At 36.2% G+C, this 25,492-nt stretch overlaps 1 protein-coding gene across 3 annotated transcripts in view; it reads right to left on the bottom strand.

Annotated features, from left to right (window-relative positions):
• Positions 1-378: 378 nt before the first annotated feature.
• DOCK11 (dedicator of cytokinesis 11) overlaps positions 379-25,492 on the bottom strand; it is a 203,717-nt gene continuing 178,603 nt past the window's right edge. For 2 of the 3 annotated variants that reach the window (XM_065915011.1, XM_065915009.1), the window contains 8 exons: positions 20,427-20,549; positions 17,539-17,652; positions 16,862-17,008; positions 9,957-10,167; positions 9,393-9,583; positions 8,852-8,952; positions 7,252-7,390; positions 379-1,533 (listed from right to left, as the gene is read on the bottom strand). In XM_065915011.1, coding sequence (XP_065771083.1) covers positions 1,411-1,533; positions 7,252-7,390; positions 8,852-8,952; positions 9,393-9,583; positions 9,957-10,167; positions 16,862-17,008; positions 17,539-17,652; positions 20,427-20,549 — 1,149 coding nt within the window. In that variant the 3' untranslated portion in view covers positions 379-1,410. The remainder of the gene's footprint in view (positions 1,534-7,251; positions 7,391-8,851; positions 8,953-9,392; positions 9,584-9,956; positions 10,168-16,861; positions 17,009-17,538; positions 17,653-20,426; positions 20,550-25,492) is intronic. The other variant, XM_065915012.1, reaches the window with a different exon arrangement.

Raw genomic sequence — 25,492 nt, forward strand, 5'->3', positions numbered from 1 at the left:
TTTACATATATGTGCCACATGTAATAGTTTTAAAGGTGAAACTAACTCTTCATGTGACTCCGAGATATTAAGGAATTACCGACTGCCTCTGAAATTTCTGAATCCCTTATTAAATTATAAAATTAATCTTTTATAAGTAATTTCATGCTCCCCTGAAAGCTTAAAAATGACATTTAAAGAAATATGCCCAAGCCAGGTGCATAATAATCTCTAAGATTATTATCACGGAATATTGATCACAGAGTATTTAAAAAGCCAAAGCTTCACACAATCCACTTATATTTCAGTGTCTGTTTTCTGTTTTATTTTTTTTTAATGTCTATAAGATAGGCTAAACTACATAAGAAAAATAAATCTAGGACTAAAGTTTACATGAAAGGTAGCCAAAATTATATGGATAGTTCAAGGTAAAACTATTCTTCACATCTTGGCTTCTCCTGAATTATTTAGTTAATCTGAGGTTTCTTCATAGTTAGAGATGTAATCCTTAGCCAGCAGCTGCTAAGTGGTGGTTATGTATACTGACCCAAGAAATGCTGTGATCATCAAGTTCTATCAAAATCCTTATTAACCTTGTAAACTGAAGACAATCATCATTACAAAATCCCTACCCTCAGATTCTGCTGCTAAAACTTTGAAGTAACTGCAAATCTCAGAGATGTTTTGTTTAACTTTATGGATAGCCTCAGCTGAGGAAGCTTAGGCAACAAAGGCTGCTTGCTAGGCAAACCTAAGCCACAAAGGAATCCCTTGTCTTGTATGTTAGAGACCACTGACTGGAATACCTAGCATCATTGGATCAAAATTTGAAGGACTGGTAAGCCTGGTATTTCGATATATATCTTTTCTTTGTGAAATTTTCCTTTTCACATAATGCTTTTGCTTCCTTTAGCCCAGTCTAGACCACTGGAAGGCAAGGTTTCAAATTATCTCCTCAGTTGGAAGTATCCATGTTTTGTGAAAATTTTATCATTTTTTTCTCCAAGGATTAGTATCATAATGAATTTAGCTTCCTGTCAAGAAAAACGCTAAGTTCAAAGTATTATTTCCTTCACTTCTAATTACAAAGAAGTTTTACCTTTTATTGTGTTCCATTATACAATTTTACACAGTACCATTAATATTTTAAGCAACAATTAAGCAAATCGAATTAAAGTTTTTGAGCTCTACTTCTCAGTATATAGATTTACCTAAAAAAGTACAAACTAAGCACAGTGGTGCAATTTTCCAGGCACTTTCAAGTTGCTTAAATATTTACAAATATGTAAGCACCCTGTATGAAAGCATGAAAATTTTGGTGTCAGGAAGAAACACTCTGTGTATAACAAATCTTTAAATTTTTAACATTTGCACAGCTCCAAATATTCCTGAGAAAGTTCAGTCTTGTTGTTACTTGACATCTGCATGTCCTCATATTTCAGCAGTGTATCTTGGGGAACCATAACTTCGGTCACTCGATGTACCACTAATTGCACAAAATACATGTAATGTGTTGCTCATCCAGGGAGAATGCATTGGGTCTTCTTGTATTATCTAAAACGAAAGAAATGGCATGTTTATCACAAGCAAAATAGCCACAGCCAAAAACAGCATGTGTATACGAAATCACAGGCATATTCCAATTTATCACTGACACTTAGATATTTAAAACGATATAAAGCAGAATGAGCAAAGAAAAACATTACCGACTCAAATCTTCAAAGCTGTATTACAAAGGCAGCATATCAAAAAAGCAAAAAAGATCTGGTTACTCATTAAGAAAAATGAAAGGTTGTAAAATGCAAAATTCAACAGAAAGTGAGAGGTAACACAGTCTTAAAAAAATTTTTTTAACAGATGGTCATAACAAGAGCCCAAACAATAAACTTTTTGATATAAGTTTATAGATATCTTCTAAGAGTGGTTCTCAAGTTCACTGGGGGGCTTTTCAAATATCCTGATACCCATGCCCTTTCCCTGGAGACTTGGTAAATAATTTTAAGTGAAGAGAAAATAATTCAAATTTCAAATGTACACCATAATTATATAAACTAATTGATGCAAAAGATTTTTCTTGGAAATGAAGAACTTCATAAATATATACATATAATCATATTAGTATAGACATTTTAAAAATTATCTATTTTGTGTGATCAAAATCAACTGATATCTCATGCACGGATCAGATGGAAGAATAGCATACACATCACATCCAACCTCTTTACTGTACACTCCCAACTTAGGTTTCAAGCTTTCAATAGTAGGTTCACAAGTTAGCTCTGAAACTTCAGTATTAAGCCTGCAAATTGGCTTCTGGTGGCAGAAATGGGTCATATCATTTATGCTGCTGCAAATCATGTCTATAAAATCCGTAATAGAAACATTTCCTCTTATAAGAGAAAGAACTTCATATTTTGGTATAGTGTAACAGATAACACTCAAAAGGGCCAAGGAATATCCAGGCCATATCTTTTGGTCAAGTCATCATTTATGGAGCCAAACAGATAACTCACATTTCAGTAAACAGCTATATTTTATCTTATTTTGTATTATATTTTTCTTTGGGAAATAATATATCTCGAAGTGTCTGACTAAAAAAAAAAAAAAGCTCTCCTTTATGTGGAAATATTGAAATACTGATTTACAAAAATTCACTAAAAAGTCAACATTTGCCCAAACCAAGGTACATCTAAATAGGATACATCATGACAATACAGATTTCATAAATATAAACCAACAGAAAGTAATACTTTTCTTGGTTACCTATCAATATATAATATAGAAGAATTTAAAATATAGGAGAATATATAATATCAAGGGTCTAAAATTTGGTCTCTAGAACTAAATATAATAACCATGGTTTATAGAAATTAAATGAGAAAGACAGGTGGGAAATATAACAGCAGATTCATAAAACCCAAATTTCAGGGTGTTAAAAAAAGACAAGGGACTTCCCTGGTGGTCCAGAAGATGGAACTCCACGCTCCCAGTGCAGGGGGCCTGGGTTCAGTCTCTGCTCGGGGAGCTGGATCCCACATGCCCCAGCTAAGACATGGTGCAGCCAAATAAATTTAAAAAGAGAGAGAGAGACAGAGACAAGAGGTCCAAAATGGAGTCACTTGTGCTAAACCCACATCACCTGAGAATTAATATCAACCTAACTGCAGTTTCAGTCTTTTCCAGGCAGGTAATCTTAACTATTCAAAAAAGCACATGTACTACTTCCAAGTTTGAAATTTCCTGGTCAGCACTAATGAGGTAATTTACTGGACAGACCCTTGCTGTGTCCCAGAGGAAGGTGACCTTGCCTGAAACAATCCTGTCTCTTTTAGAATAACTTCCTTGACCTAACTCCTTCTACCTGTAAAAGGCTTCCATTTTCTACGGCTCTTCAGAGCTCCTTTCTATCTGCCAGATGGGATGCTGCCAGACTCATGAATCACTGAATAAAGCCAAAATCCTTAAAACTGACTCAGCTGACTCTGATTAAAAAGCAGAGACATTGCTTTGCTGACAAAGGTCCATCTAGTCAAAGCTATGGTTTTTGCCAGTAGTCATGTACAGATGTGAGAGCTGGACCATAAAGAAGGCTGAATGCCGAAGAATGGTTTCTTTCAAACTATGGTGTTGGAGAAGACTCTTGAGAGTCCCTTGGACTGCAAGCAGATCAAACCAGTTAACCACAAAGGAAATCACCCCTGAATATTCATTAGAAAGACTGATTCTGAAGCTGAAGCTCCAGTACTTTGGCCACTTGATGTGAAGAGCTGACTAACTGGAAAGACTGATGCTGGGAAAGATTGAAGGCAGGAGGAGAAAGGGACAACAGAGGATGAGATGGTTGGATGTAATCACCAAATCAATGGACATCAGTTTGAGCAAACTCCGGGAGGTGTTGAAGGACAGGGAAGCCTGGTGTGTTGCAGTCCACGGGATTGCAAAGAGTCAGACATAACTGAGTAACTGAAGAACATCAGTTCAATTTTGTTTTTTAGCAAGCAAAAAAGAACTGTATAGAATGACTGCTCTAAATTATCTTGATCATCATAATAGCAGTAAATTGAATAATTTGCTTTCAATTTGAATAATTTAGAATTCAAGGCTAGGTCATACAGTTGCATGCAAATTCTATAACTGTAATATACCAGTGAAGCTGCTCAGTCATGTCCAACTCTTTGCAATCCCAGGGACTGTAGCCTACCAGGCTCCTCCATCCATGAAATTTTCCAGGCAAGAGTACTGGAGTGGATTATCATTTTCTTCTCCAGGGGATCTTCCTGACACTGGGATCGAACCCAGGTCTCCCACATTGCAGACAGATGCTTTACCATGTGAGCCACCAGGGAAGCCCCTATAACTATAATAATAATAATAACAACTATAATATAACTATAATAATATATATTGGGTTAAAATGCTATAATTGTTTTATATTTTTCTAAAGGAGGAGTTTTGCTGTTTTTTCCTATGGACAATGGAGAACAGAACCCCATAAACTGAACAGTTTCTAGGGACAAATTATGTAATCTATTTGATTAAAGTATTCCTCAGATGGCTCAGATGGTAAAGAATTCACCTACAATGCAGGAGACCTGAGTTTGATCCCTGGGTTCAGAAGATCCCCTGGAGAAGGAAATGGCAACCCACTCCAGTATTCTCGCCTGGAGAATTCCACAGACAAAAGAGCCTGGCAAGCTACAGTCCATGGGGTCGCAAAGAGTCGGACATGACTGAGTGATTAACACTTCAACATACCCCAGAACAGTGATGGTGAAGAGAGGCATATCCCCACTGTACTCAGGGGCTGAACCTGAGATACAGACAGTAAAGGAAGTGGAATGATTCCCTGCCTGCCTAGTCCGGATCACCTGACTGCTTTGGGAAGAAGACAAAAAAGGACCTCGGAAAACGAAGCAGCAAAGGTATGCCTTGGGATGCTTTACACTCACTCCTAAGTGGGCTAACAGAAGTAAAGATGACAAAAAGAGGAAACAGATCACTGATTTCCAGACTCCTCAGGCCGGCAAGATTCCCAGTCATAAGAATGGGAGAGTAGGAGACTGGGATGACTCATCTCATTAAAAGATGGGATGATGACAGTCTAGCTGCCTGGCTTCTCCATACTGAGAAGATGACCATGGTTAGAAAATTGGACTCCTGGTCACGCAGTGCAACTTTAGACTAACTGCAATAAATTTCCCATAGCCCTTTCTAAGAGAAAGCATACAAGATACCATAAGAGAGATAGTTAGCTCCTCTAGCTAGAGGAGAGATAGTCAACTAGCTCCTATAGCAGAGAGAGTCAACTAGCTCCTGTTTCCCTTGAAATCTCTCTTCCCCCCCTCCCCGCCACTACACTGCAGTCCTTTGGCACTAACCATGGTCAGTCCATTTGTAAGTACACCCTCCATGTGACGGTCTCACCCAGGGGAGTGTCTTCAGGCAAGCAGTGAAATGTTCACACCAGGACATAGGAGGTTCTCCTTTCTGGAACCAGCAATAAGAATGTGTTCTCCAAAGGGCTGTAGTTATCCTTGTTTCTTTTAAGGGGTCTTAATGTCATAAAAAATTGAGAGTCTGAAGAGTATCTGAAGCAAATATTTATCTTATTGGCTGTTTTCCTTCTTAAGGAAAGCAAACAGACATTACGTAAGCTCAATAGGGCTCAGGCACTGAGGGATCAGACCATCAGGCCATGACTTTTACATCTGTGGTGAAGATGTTAAAATAGTTGAGTGACAATCCATGTATAGAGTGGTTGTAAACACAGATTTCAGGAGCCTAATATAGGAATGACATTTACCAGGATAATTCAGGAGTACTCTGGTTTTAAGGTAAGTAGATATATAAGAGTCTTAACTACTTAATTATGACATAATTTGGCTGTCAGTGGTCAGCAGACCTTTGCTTCAGATTGTGTTTTACTAAGTTAGCTATAATTGTCATTAACAGTCAGTCAAATGTTAAAATGCTAGTTACTATAAAAAGAGAGTTTTGCAGGTTACATGGGTATTAAGACAATTCCTGAATTTTAGAACTCACTCAGGATCTCACCTAAATGATAGTACAGTTGTCCCTTGGTATCCTCAGAGGATTAGTTCCAGGATCACTGTCCCCCTTCTCCCATGGTTATTAAACTGAGGATGCTCAAGTCCCTTATATAAAATCATACAGTATTTGCATATAACTCATGCATATTCTCCTCTGTACTTTAAAATCATCTCTAGATTTTTTTATAATAGTTAATACAATGTAAATGCTATGTAAATAGCTGCCTATGTACAGGAAATTCAAGGGGTTTTTTTTGGAACTTTTTGGTAATTTTTCTTCAAATTTTTTTGTTTGTTTTTTTCCATTTATTTTTATTAGTTGGAGGCTAATTACTTTACAATATTGTAGTGGATTTTGCCATACATTGACATGAATCAGCCATGGATTTACATGTGTTCCCCATCCCGATCCCCCCTCCCACCTCCCTCCCCATCCCATCCCTCTGGGTCTTGCCAGTGCACCAGCCCTGAGCACTTGTCTCATGCATCCAACCTGGACAGGCGATCTGTTTCACACTTGATAATATACATGTTTCGATGCTGTTCTCTTAGATCATCCCACCCTCGTCTTCTCCCATAGAGTCCAAAAGTCTGTTCTATACATCTGTGTCTCTTTTTCTGTCTTGCATATAGGGTTATCGTTATCATCTTTCTAAATTCCATACATATGCGTTAGTATACTGTATTGGTGTTTATCTTTCTGGCTTACTTCACTCTGTATAATGGGCTCCAGTTTCATCCATCTCATTAGAACTGATTCAAATGTATTCTTTAAATATTTTTGATCTGCAATTGGTTGAATCCAAGGATGTGGAAGCTGCGAATATGGAAGGCCAACTGTATGCAGTTTCCTACATCTAAGACAGGGATATTCATTTAGGGATCTGGTTACTAAGCCAATCACTGCACTTCTCTAGGATCCTTCTTGAGACACCTTAGCCATGCTCACAGTAGATTAATTCAGACTTACACAACTATTCACTTCTAATGGCACTGTGGCACAAAGAACAAAATAATTTAACATCTGAAACAACTGCTAAAGCAATTGTCAGTGATTGCTTCAAGTCTGATTTGCACTGTATCATTTATATGGGTAAGAACAAATTTTAAAATAACAAACTAAGTAATTTCAAGGTAATACTATTTCTAACTAATAGGTATGCTAAGTAATACTTTAGGGACCCCAGATCATGTTTTCATTTTCAATCACCCTAATACTTGCCTGTTCATGAATAATGTCAGACAATTCTTTCACCATGTCTCTGAAATTTGACTTGAGCCCTTCATGGTATTCAATCTGATCCTCTTTAATTAACCGCTCATTTAGTTCCAGTGCAATGCTGCATGCTTGGATGAACTTCCTATAGATGAAGATCAAAGATAAAGTTTTTGTTACTTATTACTCAAAAGTCTCACTGACAATTTAATATTTACTTTAACCACAGCTTGCCTAGAAGGAAGATTAGAATCCCATATTTTCTCACTGTGTTTTTGCTAATGCCATCTCCTAAATCTGAAATATCTTTCCTTTTCTTTGTCTTCTGGTTTCTTATCTCCTTCAAAACCTGGCTCAAAATATATACCCTCTGGGAAGCCTGCCTGCTCAGTCACTTGATATGATATCAGCTATGCTTGCACGTACATTAATTAACATCTGTAGATAATGTCAGTTATTGAAAAATAATTTATTTTGGGCTATGGACCCAGTACAGTGCTGGGTGCTTATAGGCATGAAGTATCCGCCCTGGGCTGGTAAGACTGGGGACAGAGAGGTTATGCCTTATCATAAAAACTTTTTTATCATTATTTCATGTCTTTATGTTTCATGTCCATAATTAGGATGCAAATCTTAGGGAACAAAGTACCTCACTGACCATTCAGGCTGTATCCCTGCCATAGCAAAGAGTAGAATCTTTTTGTACACACCAGGCATTAATAAACATTGAATGAATGAGTACTAAGTAAGTAAGTGTTAGTTGCTCAGTCATGCCTGACTCTTTGCGACTTTGTGGACTACAGGTTCCTCTGTCCATAAGATTTTGCAGGCAAGGATACTGGAGTGGGTTGCAATTTCCTTCTCCAGGGGATCTTCCCAAGCCAGGGATTGAACCCGGGTCTCCTGCACTGCAGGCAGATTCTTTACCAACTGAGCTACAAGGGAATGAGTACTGGTTACTCTGTAACCTGAAACAGCTGATAATACAGAGATAGGAAAAGTAAATGAAATAAGTCAGGAGCAAATGAGTGGAAATTATCTTTTCTACTCAGTCTGTTTAAATCATCTGTCTCTCTTATTCTGAATGTAAGTTCTTTTATATAAGAAACAGGTTTTTTCTACTGTGCAACCATTCAGACATGCCTTGGCTTAGAGGGATGCTCAGTCCAGAGAAGATTATTGTATGCCCTAGAATAGCAGAATCCAAATGGAACTGAGGATACAGGCTAGAAGCAAACCTATCCAACCCTTCCTAGCCTAAATGGTCTGGAAAAGCTGTGACATGAGGTCAATCAGGCAAAGGAGGAAATCACATAACAAATGAAGGCTTGTGTTTGTGTCACAATATCCACAGCAATGAAGTAGTTGTCATATTTAATACCTTGGATCACTAGGACATTGTTATAGTTCTGCAGCAAGAAAGAGATCACACATTTCTTCACTACCTAAAATACCATTAGAAGGTAACTTAAACGTTATAAAAGGGAACAGATAATTTTTTTAGAAGGACATTATTTGGTGAATATTTTGATTTCACTTAAGAAGACAATGGAGTAAAAAAAAAAAAAAAACTAGAGGTCTAATCTGAAAACTACAAAGCACTTACCTAAACATGTCTTTCAACTCATTTACTTTTTTGGGTGGATACTTGCTAGCTTGACTGTCATTTAAGAAAGCCCTTGCGTATGCTAACGGACCTGCATTTACCTAAATTACAAAAGGAGAAAAATGAGAGTTGTTAGGATGTAATCAAAAAGTAATTTTTTCATTTCTATTTTTAAAAAGAATACTATGTTAAAAATCCATACTTGAGAAATATATTTACTATTCTTACTATAAATTTATTTGAAAAAGATTAACCTAAAGCAAATCATCTGCCAAATTATACTCTAACAAGTTACTTAACAATTTCTCCTATTGAAATATAGGGATTGGCTATAGTCAGAGGGATTTATGTTAAAGCTCTCTGATATAACAAAAAATTTACAGAAACTGAACATAATGTTTTTATTAAATTAATAAAAAATGTAGAGGTTTTTGCACCCAGTCAGAGTATAAGACAATTACAATTAGTGCTTGTTCTGTGCCCTTATGAAAGCAAGAGGAACAACAAGAAACATTTAATACATGATTAGCAGCCAACATACCTGCACTGAAACACAGCCCTGCAATTTAAGTTGGAGTTGAATCATGTCCACGTCAGCAGAAGAGCAAAGCTTTTGCAGCTCTGCAGTTTTATCTTTTATTTCATCAGTGGCAACATCAATTGGCTTTAAATGAATCTGCTGTTCATAGTTTATAGGGATCCTCTTTTTCACATATGGAAATGAGTTTGAAGCTGTTAAAGATTAAGATTGACAAATGAGTTTTTAAGATAGCAAATCAAATAGCCAAATTAAAAAAAAAAGTATTCTGCTTAATTCTCCCCTTATTTTCTCTGGAAAAATCCCTTAGAGACCAAATAGGTGCCTTATTATTTCAGGACTGAAGGAAAAATTCTCTGTGAGATGATTCAGACTAATCATGAATTATATAATTACATATGGGAAAGGAATGGTTTACAACATAGGAATGTTTGTGTAAATGAGTGACTGAACAGCAGAACAATAAATGGTTAAAATTTTAGTTACATTTTCCTGCTGACTAGCTGCTGCTTGTATGTATCAAAAAAGATCATGTCAAACAAAGAAGTTATGCCAAGTCCTACTTACTAGTCAAGATTGTACGGCGTTTGCACTGTTCTTCTATACAACCTTGCTTTTTGCCTGACAATGTATAAGGAGCCTCAAAAACAAATCTGTTGATATTATGGTTTCTTTCAAACTCAGTTTTTCTTTCTGTGAGTTCTTTATCATCAAAGTAGGGCTTCACATAAGTGACTTGGATATGAGCATACTTGGGATCAAGCTCTTTGACATTTACCTGGAAAGTAAGAAAGTTTTGTGTTTTATTCAACAAAAGGGAAAATGGGGTACAGGTAAGCTACTAACACCTCTGAGATCAACTGAGGAACAGTGTCATTGAATACACTGTGAGATGAACACACACTTGGCAGAGGTCTTTGCTCTTTCTTCAAGGATTGTTTCCTTCTGATTATTAAGAAGTTACATAAGCCTATTTGGAGATTATAGAAATGTAGACAGAAAAAACTGCAATGCTACCACTCAGCAATGATCATCATTTATCTTCTCATGTATTTCCTTGTAATCTTTTTTCCTATGCATATATAGTTATTTACAAACCAGAGATCATGTTGAGCATTGCTTTATCATTTGTTTTATTTTTATTTACTTTTATTTCCTTTTATGTTATATTAAATTTCTTTTTTTATTTTCATTTATTTTATTTTTTATTATAAATTTATTTATTTTAATTGGAGGCTAATTACTTTACAATATTGTACTGGTTTTGCCATACTTTGACTTGAATCTGCCATGGTTGTACATGTGTTCCCCATATGTTAAAATGGCTAACTGCACATTTGAATTCCACCTCAAAACATACCTATTACAAAGAGGATTCTCAGAAGATGGCAGAGCACCAGACCTCTATCTTCTTCTAGAGACAACAGTTACACCATCATTACCTATCTGATGGAACAATTTTGGAACTCTGGAGGCTATTGAAGACTTGCAACTTCCAGGGGAAGACTTGGACAGAAAATTGCCTTAATTTTGATTTTGTTCAATTTTAACTCTGGGCACAATGGCAGCAACCCATACCTCATCCCTCAAGTACTACAGCAGACAGTTGTGTGCATATTCCTAGAACACTTGTGGGAGCCAGGATGAACAAAGACCCTGTCTTCCAAATACTGTGAATTTGTGCTATGACTGCTAATTGCTGCTTCCGATCAGAGGGGGACAGTCAAAGAGGCTGTGGCCATTTTTATACCACTTCTTCCCTTTGTTGCAATGCCCTCCCCCTCTGCCCAACAGACTTTCAGGGGATTTAACAGACCAGCACCTTTCCTCTCCTCTTCATTTTCCTCTCTATCCCCTCTTAGGAGCTGGATTTCCAATACTAGGCCGTTCAAAGGTAATTGTGTAAATGAGGGTGACTAGAAAGTCACTGCACATGCTCAGGAGAAGGCACGGGCTCAGAAAAGACTTGAGAAGATTTACACCTCAGCCTGATTATTGGGACAGACACAGCTTACAACAATTAAAAACAAAAACAAAACCCAGGAAACTCTGGGACAGGGAGAGAATCTGATTTCTAGAGATATCACAATACTAAATTCAAATGTCCAGTTTTTTGTAAGGCATACAAAGAAATAGGAATGTATGGGCCCATTCAATAAAGAAAAATAAACCAATAGAAATTATCATTGAAAAAAAGTGATAGCAGATCTCCTAGAAAAAGTCATTAAAACAACAGTATTCATGATCAAAGAACTAAAGGAACTTGTGGAAAAAGTCAAGAAAACTATGTATCAACAAAATGTCAATATCAATAAATAGCTAGAAAATCTAAAAGGAAACCAAAAACTTTTTTTTTTACAGCTGAAAAATACAATAACTGAAATGAAAAGTCACCAGAGAGACTCAAAGGTAAATTGCAGCAGGTGTAAGTAACAGTCAGCCAACTTGCAGATAAGATAAGATCAATGATTGATGAGAGGAACACAAAGGAAAAAAACTGAAGAGGGACAGAGGCTATGGAACCTGCGGAACATTATCCAGCAGGTGAACATACACACTATGGGAGTCCTTGAAGGAGAAAAGTGAGAGAAAGGGGCAGGGAGAATATCTGAAGAAATAATGAGTGAACACTCAAATCTGATGAAAGACACAAAGCTCAACAAACTCCAAGCAGGGTAACTCTAAGAGACGCACGGTGAGACACATTAAAATCGAATGTCAAAAGCCAAGGCCAGAGAGAGAATTTTGAAAAAAATCAAGACTTGTCACATACAAGGGATCCTGAATAAGATGGTTAGATTTCCATCAGAAACTTTGGAGGCCAGAAGGCAGTGGGCTGCTATATTCAAAGTGCTAAAAAAAAATCTATGAATCAAAAATCCTATATCTGACAAAGCTAGTTGAGGTGATGGAATTCCAGTTGAGCTATTTCAAATCCTGAAAGATGATGCTGTGAAAGTGCTGCACTCAATATGCCAGCAAATTTGGAAAATTCAGCCGTGGCCACAGGACTGGAAAAGGTTCGTTTTCATTCCAATCCCTAAGAAAGGCAATGCCAAAGAATGCTCAAACTACCACACAATTGCACCCATCTCACACGCTAGTAAAGTAATGCTCAAAATTCTCCAAGCCAGGCTTCAGCAATACATGAACCGTGAACTTCCAGATATTCAAGCTTTAGAAAAAGCAGAGGAACCAGAGATCAAGTTACCAACATCCACTGGATCATCAAAAAAGCAACAGAGTTCCAGAAAAACATCTATTTCTGCTTTATTGACTATGCCAAAGCCTTTGACTGTGTGCATCACAATAAACTGTGGAAAATTCTGAAAGAGATGGGAATACCAGACCATCTGACCTGCCTCCTGAGAAACCTGTATGCAGGTCAGGAAGCAACAGTTAGAACCGGACATGGAACAACAGACTGGTTCCAAATAGGAAAAGGAGTGCATCAAGGCTGTATATTGTCACCCTACTTATTTAACTTATATGCAGAGTACATCATGAGAAACACTGGGCTGGATGAAGCACAAGCAGGAGTCAAGATTGCCGGGAGAAATATCAATAACCTCAGATATGCAGATGACACCACCCTTATGGCATAAAGTGAAGAAGAACTAAAGGGCTTCTTGATGAAAGTGAAAGAGGAGAGTGAAAAAGTTGGCTTAAAGCTCAACATTTAGAAAACTAAGATCATGGCATCTGGTCCCATCACTTCATGGCAAATAGATGGCGAAACAGTGGAAACAGTGGCTAACTTTATTCTTCTGGGCTCCAAAACCACTGCAGATGGTGATTGCAGCCATGAAATTAAAAGATGCTTACTCCTTGGAAGGAAAGTTATGACCAACCTAGACAGCATATTAAAAAGCAGAGACATTACTTTGTCAACAAAGCTCTGTCCAGTCAAAGCTATGGTTTTTCCAGTGGTCATGTATGGATGTGAGAGTTGGATTATAAAGAAAGCTGAGCATTGAAGAATTGATGCTTTTGAACTGTGTTGTTGTAGAAGACTCTTGAGTTTCCCCTGGACTGCAAGGAGATTTAGACAGTCCATCCTAAAGGAGATTAGCCCTGGGTGTTCATTGGAAGGACTGATGTTGAAGCTGAAACTCCAATACTTTGGCCACCTGATGGGAAGAGTTGACTCCCTGGAAAAGACCCTGATGCTGGGAAAGATTGAGAGCAGGAGGAGAAGGGGATGACAGAGGATGAGATGGTTGGATGGCATCACTGACTCCTTGGACATGGGTTTGGGTGGACTCCAGGAGTTGGTGATGGACAGGGAGGCCTGGCGTGCTGCAGTTCATAGGGTCCCAAAGAATCGGACACGACTGAACGACTGAACTGAACTGATACCTGGCAAAACTGTCCTTAAAAGTGAGGGAAAAATTAAGACATTCCCAGATAAAGAAAAGCTGAAGGAGTTTGTCACCACTAGACCTGCCCCATATGAAATGCCACAGGGAATCTTGCTGTTCACAATGAAAGAACATCACCCAGTAATTCAAAGCTGTATGAAGGTCTCAATAAAGATAAATACATGGGTAATTATAAAATCTAGTATTAACAGAACAATAGTAACACAATTCTTTTTTATTTCTACATGATGTAAGAGATTAACACGTTAAAAAATTATTAGTATAGGGGACTTTCCTGGTGGTCCAGTGATTAAAAATCCTTCATCCAGTGCAGGGGAAAATACACTGCATTAACAGAATGAAGGAAGAAAAAAACACACACATGATCATCTCAATCAATGCAGAAAACGCTCTGACAAAATTCAACATCTTTTCATAATGAAAACACTCAACAAATTAGGAATAGAAAGAAATGACTACAATCCTATCAAGGGCCACTGTGAAAAACCCACAGCAAACACCGTATCCAATACTGTGACAAGGGATAGAAACTTTCTTAGTAGCTTTTAAAACTTTTTCAAAAAGCCTATATTCAAAAATTCTTTATTTTCTTTCCCATTAAATATCTAGATTTCTCCAGAGAAACCTCAGGAAATAGTTGAAGCTAATTATCTAAATAAGACAAAACATAGAAGAGAAATAAAAAAGAGGTCAAGACTGGTTTTAATTTATAAAAATGAACTAAGTATATGGTAAAACATTCAAAAAGTACACTTGAAAAGAAAAAAATGGTTTTTTTCTCCATAAGACTCTAGACTCTCTCCTTTGAGATAACACGGTTTAACACTTTTGTATCATTCCATCTATGGCCGACTCATATTGATGTATGGCAAAAACCATCAGAATATTGTAAAGTAATTATCCTTCAATTAAAATAAATAAATTTTAAAAAGCAACTTTGTATAATTCCAGAAGTTTCCTAAGCATACATGAGTGTATGTAAATATCAGTTTTCACAAATGTAATCATCCTGCCCATAATGTCTGTACCTCACCTTTTTCTCTCAAGAATATATTTTGTCAAGAATATATTCATATCAATGTATGGCAAAACCACTACAATATTGTAATTAGCCTCCAATTAAAATAAATAAATTTACATAAAAAAGAATATATTTTGATTGGTTTACATCCAAACTTATAAATATTTTAAGTAGTTTAGATATATCCTTTATGAAGGCAGTACCATGTCCTTAACCATAGAGACATTAGATTGTTTCGAAGTTTTGCTGTATAAACTTAAGAGCAGTAAACATCTTAAACATACATCTTTATGTGTGTACATCTACAGGATAAAATCTTAAATGTGAAATTATTGGGTCCAGGAAACGTACATTTAAAATACTAGAAAATATTGCCCATTTTTCTTTAAACTGTGCCCTTAAACAAATTTTGTTCTTTGGCAAGTAAAAGCGTGTTTAAAATTTTAAACTCCACACATTAAGAAAGAAGAAGGATTTTAAAAGTAGCAACTGCTTCTTTTATCTGTTGCCTATGAAGAGTGACTAAAATATTGTGTTTACAAAGAGGGTCAGCGGTCCAGCTGCCTGATGGTGGTTTGTGCCTGTTGGCCAGGTTTTCAGAGGCAGAATAAAGTAGAAAACTACATGTTTTTCTGCAAGTCTGGCTTTCTAATAACTTTCCATTTATAGTATCAGTAGTGTGGCAAGAAGCCTAAAACTTGCTGGCTACAAAAGAGAAAATTTTCTGTGGTCTTAATTCAATAATACAACACAGAAGACGGAAACTGATAAGAAGCAGAGAGGTTTTGCCAAATATTAATGAATTCTGGACCTGCCAGCATACTTATTTTTAAATGTTTAAGGCATATGTTCAAGATAAAATCATCTCCATAAGATATAGGTAAATTTACAAAGTGAAGAGATCATTTTCATCGTAGAAAATAAAGTGTCTTTACCATCGCCAAGGGCTTTTCACTCTGGCAATACTGCCTGTTGGCTATTAAGTATTTTGCAGAGCATCATGCACATCACAGTCACTCGGTCCGTATTTCTGGGGCCTGCAGATCTTGCACTGTGTTAAAGGTCTTTCCTACCTTAAAATTCAGCTCTCATCCTGAACATGCCCATGGTGACTAAGGAGAATCAGGAATTCCATTCCCATTGGGCTCTTCCGCAATTCTGTCTATAAGGAACTATGTGTTTCTAAGAAACAGCCTCTCTTGCTGGATCCTTTCTCATCCTTGCCTTGGCAGGGTCTAGTGGGATGGATCATCTTTACATCAAGGCATCTCTCCTAAACCTACATCACTACAAATATAACTACTGAACTAAGGCTATCTTAAGAGTGAAATGTGTGTCATAAGATGATTTAAAAAAATCTCACTTATCTATTTGTTTTTAATTTTGGCTGCACTTGATCTTCTTTGCTGTGGCTTGTGGACTTTCTCTAGTTGCAATGAGCAGTGAGTACTCTCTAGTTGTGGTGTGTGGGATTTAGAGAACCAGTGCAGTAGCTGTGGTACACAGGTTTAGTTTCCCCACAGCATGTGGAATCCTCCTGGACCAGGGATCGAACCTGTCTCCTGCATTGGCAGGCAGGCTTTTACCCACTGGACCACTAGGGATGTCCCAGCTAAGATGATTTTAATCATACAGTATGAAATTAACAATCATGAGGCACAACAGCGGTAACAATAATGGCTAACATTTATAGAAAATGCTAGCTTCTCTGTTGTTATTGAAGGCTTTTTTGTGTATCAAGAACTCTAATCACTTTCCACACATTAACTAATTTAATCCCAACAACACCTCTATGAGGAAGGCACTATTAGTAAGTTTATTTTACTAACGAGAACAATGAGACACAGAGAGGTTAAGTAAATTCGCCATGGTCACACAGCTAGTAAGTGGCAGAGAATGGAGATTTGAATCCTTCTTTCCGATTCCAAAGCCCCTGTCCTTTCTTTCAGGATCTGGAAAGACTCTATTTCCCATGCCTCTCCTCCACCAGCTAAAAAAGGAAAAAGTCAGAAGCAATGTGTCACATTTGGAACTAATAAATAATGATTTTGAAATGCAGGGCATGTTACCTTGTCTGAATCCTGAATTATTTTGACATTCTCTGTACCAAATTTTTCACCATAAAGTTTAACAAGTCTCAGGGAAATCTCTGAGAGGCCGGTGAGCTTCGGCTCTTTATAGATGTACTCCTTTCCATCCTCTTCTTCAAAAAAAGACTATTATAAAGTTAAACATAAAATAATTTATAAGTATTATGAGCAAATACAGCATTTACAGAACATCCACTAAGTAATCAACAATAATGTATTTGAAATAGATTTTAAATAATAGTACTAAAAGCCACATACAGATATTGTAGCTAAAATAAATGAGAACTTTCAAACTCACAGTCACATGAGCATATCATTGGCCTGAAGGTTTTCAACACTCGATTTTTCATCATTTGCATACTTACCTGATTTTTATTTGAAAACTTTCAGTACTGGGTATTAAATAAACATTTAATAAGCTTGACTGAAAATGAAACTGAAGGAAACATTCAAATTTTATATGCTGTCCTCTGACCTAGTGGATTTACATACGGAAACCAAAGTGAATGTTACACTGAGAAAAGTGTCACACCTGCTGTTGTGACAGGTGCTTTATCTAGACATAATCCTAGAACCAGTAACTGCTGCTATGGTAATCTAATAATTCAAAGGTGAATGTTTAAAAAGGAAAACAACTTGAACTAAAGTATACTTACTTGGCCATAAAAGGCAACTCTGAAGAAAGTGCCTAAAAGTCTTTTCTTTGTGTGCATAACCTCCAAAATTTTTGTGTAAGCTCCATGAAGAGTTCTATAAACTTGAGTAAGTTTCTGAAAATATGAGAATAAACAAATTAGCTTTATCTTTTGGTTAGTTATGATGAAATGTCTAAGATAAATGCATAAGGGGAAAAAAGCAACACCATTTCCTTTCCAAAATGGTTTTGGTGGGGTCATTCGCACTCCCTTCTCCCATGGTCACAGTTAGAAAAAACGCCTTAACAACTTTAGGTGAGAGGGTAGAGCTTAAAATGGTCAAATAACACTGTAATACTAAATATCACGTTCATGTCATTCATATCTCAATGATAGTATATACACTAAAATTACTGTGTTATTGACTACTTTTTTCCTTATGTCTGAATTATTGTAACTGAAAGAGAAGCAAAATGCTTTGCTAGATCCCTAATGTAGAGAGATGGGAATAAATGATCATGCAAACACTTTAGGAGAGGAAAGTAAAATTCAGACACAAAAATAACAGTAAAAGCCTGAGTGAGGAATGCTTTTATAACAAGTTCACAGATACTTCCAAAGAATATATTCTTCTACACACTCAGAAAAAGGGAACACACTATGCAAAGAACATTATCTAGAATATGAAAAGACAACATACAGAACAGGTGAAAATGTTTGCAAATCACATATTTGATGTTTTCATATCCAAAAAATATAAGGAAGTCTCATAGTTCAACAACAAAATGATAACCCAATTTAAAAGTGAGCAAAGGACTTGAATAGACATCTCTCCAGAGAATATATAAAAATGGCCAACAAAGACACGAAAAGTTGTTCAAAATCATTAGTCATTAAGGAAATGGAAATCAAAACCGCAATGTGACACCATTTCACATTCACTAGGATGGCACATTCACTAGGTTCTCATAAGAACCCCAAAACACAAGTGCCAATCAGATGTGCTGGTGGGAAGGTAAAAGGGACAACAATTTGGTGGTTTCTCAAAAGCTATAAATAGAATTACTATGTGACCCAGCAATTCCCCTCTTAGGTATCTATCCAAGATAAACAAAAACATGCCCATACAGAAACTTACTCATAACTGTTTACAACAGCACTATTTATAATAGCCAAAATGTGGAAACAACCCAAACATACAAACAGATTTTGGCATAGCTATAGCATGGAGTATCACTCAGCCATGAAAAAGGAATGGAATTCTGATATAGGTTACAACTTGAATGAACCTGTAAATATTATGCTAAGCAAAAGAAGCCAGACACAAAAGGTCACATCTTGTATTCATCTTTTTTATGACACACCCAGAATAGGCAAATCCATAGACGAAAAGCAGATTAGTGGTCACCAGTGGGGTGAGGGAGGGGGTGAAGAGTGATTCCTTGAAGGAGATGGAGTTTTTCCTGGGATGATAAAAATGTTTTGAGACTAGAGAGAGGTGGGGGGAGCATAATATTAAGAATGTGCTAAATGCCACTAAACTGCAAACTAGAAAACGGTTCATTGTATGCTGGTGACTTTCATTTCAATACTAAAAGGGGAGCACGGAAGCAGATGTTCTTTCTTTCAATACTTTCTTTCCATACTATTTTCTGCAGTTGAAGTCAATTTGAGGGACGTTTTCCTTCCTTTATGGCTACTGTGGCTGACACTTTTCAGCCCATCCCATAAAGAACACTGAAAAATTACTTCATCTCATGCAGGATGCTTCAGAATCTATACAGACCCTTGCCTCTCTACAAGGAAATAGGAGTAGTTCCCCAATAGAACCTATTGTTTCCTTTAATGTGTAGGGAAGATATATTTTTCTTTTTTCCCTATTAGTCAATTGAGTAGCAAAATGTTCTTTGGGTTTCCAATAACCTGGTCTTCAACTTAAGAGTAAGAGGGTAGGTACTTTGGAACTTTTACAAAGGTTCTTGGGATGCAATGCTTTGACAGAGAGAGCAATGCCACTTCTTGTCTTGTCTCATAAGTTATTTTTTGTCATCTGTATGACATAGATTTACTTACTTAACTCTCACTTTTTAATATAATCACTTGAGCTGCACTATGATTTTTCAGGCATGTCCCCATATACACCAAAAGCAGGGCAAAGAGTAGAAAGACCCAGAACCCAGGAAGAAAAAGTGAGTTTGATAAGAGCCAATTTGGAGAAGAGATTAGAACACTACACATATGACACTAAATGTATGTTTTCACTCTGGGACACTTCAACAATGAAAGGCTACTTATATATATTTAAGGATAGACTGCTTTGCTTTTAACAATGGCTTGAGTCCTAAATCACCCCTTTCCAGCATAGCAGGGATAGAAAATTATGATATGAACTCAGAGTCTTGAATATAAAAAGTCCTGTTGAGTGCTGGTGGCAACAGCTATACTACTATTTTTTAGTAATTCCCCTTGATCAAAGATTTATGTGGCAGACAAAACTGGAAAAGCTCCTCATAAAAAGGTAATTCCAAGTAACTTATTATCCCCCTACTATCATCTGTTAGCAACTTTAGCCTCACCATCAAATTGAACAGAAGTGATTCACACCTATATCTCTTCCCTAACCACATGGAAATCCAGTAAGTTTTTTTTGTATCTGTGAGGACAACATGGATTGTTCTTTGTCATGAGTGGAGAAGGGAAGATTGCTAGATAAAACTGCAGTGAGAAAATCTGGCATAATGTTAATTTTAATTTATATTTTAAACATTGCATCCTTAATTTCATTTGGAAAATTTAAATGAATATAAGGTAGGACTGGAATTTTAGGACTTTTCAGAATTTTTTAAGGTAGTAATTTAAGACCAAAATAAAATATATAGGTGAATGATGCAAATGTTTCAGTTACTTACCTCGAACTCGCGACGTTTCTCATAAATTGGAATGATCAACTTGGAAATTTCAGAAATTACTTCATAACGCTCTGCTTTCCATAATCCATCCACACATTGTTCTAGCAATTCCAGCAAAACTTCCTGCATTGAGAAAAAATGCAATCAAGAATTAGAGATACTTGAGCTCTGCACAAATATAGTTTGAACTATTTCAAATGAATAAAAAACAGAATGTACTAAATTTAAGGAAATGCACAGGAGTACAGTTGTGTAATGATATATTCTAAATGACATGCTTGAAACACTTGAAATTGAAACCACATTCTTAAAAGTATGAAATTAATATTGACAATAGAAAACTACTATTTACTTTGTTTAGCACGTAATAAAGATGTTAACCAAACTTACAAATGGTTAACATGTTGAGAAGTACTTTTAAAAGGGGATATGTTTTTCCAAACTGAGGATATTTAAATGTCTAACACGGTAAATTCCACTAAGCCTATAAATGTCCATGATTTTTGCTTTCTACTAAAATTATATTTACACACAGTTAATAGAGTCTTAAGGTAATTTCACAATTTTCAAGCTGCTGCATCAGTTACATCAGGGTTTATTAAAATGAGGTGATTTTGGTCAATAATGCTTCCTTCCTAACTGTTGGTTCTAAAACCAGTGAGAATGATAGTATAATACCTCAAGATAGAGATCTCTGACTTTGCCATAATCACAGCTACTATTAAACAACCATCATCTCATGTTCTCAACAATGAACAGATGATGCCAATTATTCATGCTATCCATAAGTCTTAACAGTTTGTTTCTATCTTAAAGAGATGAATTTCAGTCCTATAAAACTGACTGCTACAATGGCTCTTAATGTGTCTCCTCTAGTCAATTCTGAATTCATCTTCTTTCTAAACAAGCTCTTTTCCTTTTGTTTCACACCTAGCCAGTGGGTCATATCCTATAGACTCTGAGCTAGAAAATTAAAAGCAATTTTGACTTTACTCTTTGTTATAGGTTGAACTGTGTCCCTCACAAAGATAAGCTGAAGCCCTAACTCCCAGTGCCTCAGAATGTAACCTTATTTGGAAATAGGGTCACTGGAGATAATGAGTGAAGGTGACAACACACTGGAGTGACTTACTTACAGGAGTGATTTACTGGGTGAGCCTTACTCCAAAAAGACAGAGACAAACAGGGAGAACACCACGTGACTACAGAGGTAGTGACTGGAGTAATATAGCTACAAGCCAAGGAAATCCAAGACCAATAGCTACCATCAGAGCGAGGAGGAGGCAAGGAAGGCTGCTACCCAGAGTCCCAGAGGGAACAGGGCCCTGGTGACACCTTGATTTCTAACCTCTCGACTCTAGAACTGTGAGACAATAAAGTACTATTATTTTAAACCACTCAGCTTGTGTACGTTGTTATGGCAACTCTAGGAAACTAATACACTCTCAATCTTGACTCATCTTCTAATCAGTTCATCGCCAAGCTCTGCCACTTTTACTTCCTAAATATTTCTCAAATCTGACTCTTCCTCTCCATTTCTATTCTCATTGCTAAGATTCAGGGCGTCATTATTGTTTTCTAACAGATCTTCTTGCCTCCAGCCTTGGCACCTTCAAATCTATCTTCTGCAAATCTGCCAGTGGGTTTTGATTAAAATACAAACCAGACTACATCTCTCTTCCCTTAGAATCTCATGATGGCTCCCCATCATTTGCAGAATTAAGGACAAATTCCTTCATTTGGCACACAAGGTTTGCAGTGATCTGGCTGATATTTTATAAAATCATCATTCATCAAGCTCAGCCTTCTACTTTACGCTCCTCCAACAGTGATGAACTACTATTAGTTTCTCTGAAGCACCGTGGTGTTGTCTTAACTTTGTGCCTTTGTTCATTCTGTACCCTCGTGTCCTTTAACCCCTTTCACTTAGTTAACCCTGTAAGAAAAGTTAGATTTCACTTCTTCCAGGATCCTTCTCCTAATTAACAGAGTAGTGACACAAGAGACCTATTCTTCCTACTATGACACTACATTGGGTGGATATTTATCACTATATCTGCCCATTACATATGTATCTGCCTTTACAAATAGGCTGTGACTCTTTAAGTGTAGGGACAATATATTATATTGTTTTTTTCAGTCACTAGCAGGGTGTTAGTAAACAGATGTTCATTAAATGTTACTACTTAAATAATCTATATATTAATATTTAATAGTTAAATTTTTTATCAACAGTAGAAAGGAGGAACTTTGGGGAAATAAAAAAAAATCTATCAAAAACTAGTAATGTTTGTCCCAGGAATGTAAAGTTGGTTTACAATTAGGAAAAAATCCAATATAAACAGAAAGAGTCATGTAAACAGAATAAAAGAGAAAAAATGTGATGTCTAGCAATAGTTGCAGAAAAAGAATTTGAAAAAATTCAATATCCCTTTGCAACATTAAAAAATAATCCACCCAGAACAGGGAATCAAAGAGATTGTTCTCAATATGATAAAGAGCATTTATTAAAAACCTGCAGGCTGAACACTCTTCTCCTAAATTTGGGAACAAGTCAAACTGTCTGCTCTTATCATTTCTATTCAACATTATGCTGAAGGTGCTAGCCAGTGTAATAAGGCAAGAGAGAAAGAAAGAGAAGAAGGAAAGAGATCAGGAAATGTGAAACTTGTCTTTCTGTGCAGATGACAAGATGGTGTATGTAGAAAATCCTAAGGAATATACAAACTACTAAAACAAATATGAGGATTTAGCAAGGTTGCAGATCATAAGATCAACATATAGAATCACTGTATTTATGTATACTAGCAACAACAAATTGAAAAATAAGATTAAAAAACCAAACAATACTATTCCCAGTAGCATCTGAACATCCATTATCTAACAAAATATCCAGGAAAGGACTTCAACTCTGAAAAAGCACAAAACATTGCTAGGTGAAATTAAAAACCTAAACAAGACTTGATTGAAAGACTCAGTATTGTTAAAGCTATCCATTCTCCATGTAGTGATATATAAATGTAACACAATTTCCACAAAGCAGGATATTTTGAGGAAAGAGAAAAGATGATCTGAAATTCTACATGGAAATCAAAGGATACAGAATAGCCAAAGTGACTTTGAAAAAGAACAAAGTTGAAGGACTAACACTATATTATTCCATAGCTTACAAACTTGCAGCAATGAAGACAGTGTGATATTGGCATCAACACAGCCAAATAGGTCAGTGGCACAAAACAGAGTCTAGAAATAGATCACAAACATATAAAGAACTGAAATTTAACTAAGGTGCCAAAGCAATTCAGCAGGGGTGAAAGAAGTTTTATTTCTCCCCAAATAGTGTGCACCATGTAAAATACCTGTCTACAAAAAATGAATCTTGACTTCTATCTCATTATATGCTCAAAAATGAATTCTAAAGAGATTATAGACCCAAACATAAAACTCGAGAACAAAGTTCATAACAGAACATATCAGGCAATATTTTCACAGTCTTGAGGTAAAGAAGGATTTCTCAGACCAAATACACACACACACACAAACCATTAAAAAAGAGTAAATTGAACTTTATCAAAAGCAAAACTTTCTGCTCAATAAAGACTTAGTGAAGAAAATAAATAAATGAATCAAACACTGGTAAATAATCTGCAGCACATCTATCTGACAATGGACTTATATCCAGAATATGGAAATAACTCCCATAAATCAACAACAAAAAGAATGATGCAATTTCTAAAATGAGCAAAAGAATTGAACAAACATTCCACGAAAGATAAATGAAAGACAAAGAACCACATGAAAAATGCTCAACACCATTAGTTATTAGAGAAATACAAATGAAAAACACAGTGAAATACTACTTCATGTCTAATAGGATGACAAAAATATGAAAAGATTAGCAACAGCTAATGTTGGTGAGGAAGTGAAGCAGCTGGAACTCTCATCCAATGTTGGAGGGATATAAAATGGTCCAACCACTTTTAAAAACTCTGACAATTTCATACAAAGTTACATATAAAACATCCTGAGGAACCAGCAGGGTATTTACTCAAAAAAAACTAAAGCATATGTCCATAAAAGGTCACAGATAAGAATGTTTAAAGCAGCCTTATTCATAACAGTCCCAAACTGGAAGCAATCCAAAATCCATCCGCAGGAGAATGGGTTTTAAAATGTTACATCGAAAGAATAGAATATTTAGTCATGTAAAAGAACTTATGATTTACTCCACAACATGGATGTATCTCAAAAATTTTCTGCCAACCAAACGAGGCAGATACAAAAGGTAGATACTGAATGACTCCATTTTTATGACACCAAATACTGTTAAAACTAATCTACATCAGATATTGGGGCTAGGCAGACTGACTGGAAATGGGCACAATGGAACTTTCCGGGGTAATGCACATGTTCTACTTTTTTGTTCCTCGTGGTAATGTGTTACCATGGTGTTATATGGGTGTAGACAACTGTCAAAATTCATCAAGTTGTCCACCTAATATGTGTGCATTTTATTGTATGTTAATTTATCTTTAAAACTATTTTAAATCAAAAGTCAGAAATGCAGTCTTAAAAACAAATTAAATTATTAATGGGTTAATTCACCTACTTAAAGAAGTCACTAAATGAACAACAGTTTGTATCTTTCATTTCAATAAAACTTGTAAATCAGTGGCAGTTATTTTCCATTGTCTAGGGCACAAGGAAGAAGCCCTATTATATAAACTGAAACATAAAATGGCACTATGGAGAATATGATTCTATCTGTATACCTCAAATGAAAAGCACACATAAATTATTACTGTAGAACACAAAAGAGTTCCAACAAATGTGTTTACATAGGAAACTGATTATAGTTCTTGACTAATAAGAAATATTACTACTTTCCTTTGGAGTACAAAAAAGGGTCAGGCTTAAGGCCACTTCTATGACTAAGCTGAAGCTGCTGTTTGGAAAAAAGGACGTAACTGCAGTTGTGCTAATCCACTTATCTCCCATGAACTCCCTGGAATCTTTCTGCTGTGAGCCCACACAAACTGGAGATCTTACATGAAAATCATCTAAGT

The sequence above is a fragment of the Muntiacus reevesi genome, chromosome X (genome assembly GCF_963930625.1).
Source record: "Muntiacus reevesi chromosome X, mMunRee1.1, whole genome shotgun sequence".
Taxonomy (NCBI): domain Eukaryota; kingdom Metazoa; phylum Chordata; class Mammalia; order Artiodactyla; family Cervidae; genus Muntiacus; species Muntiacus reevesi.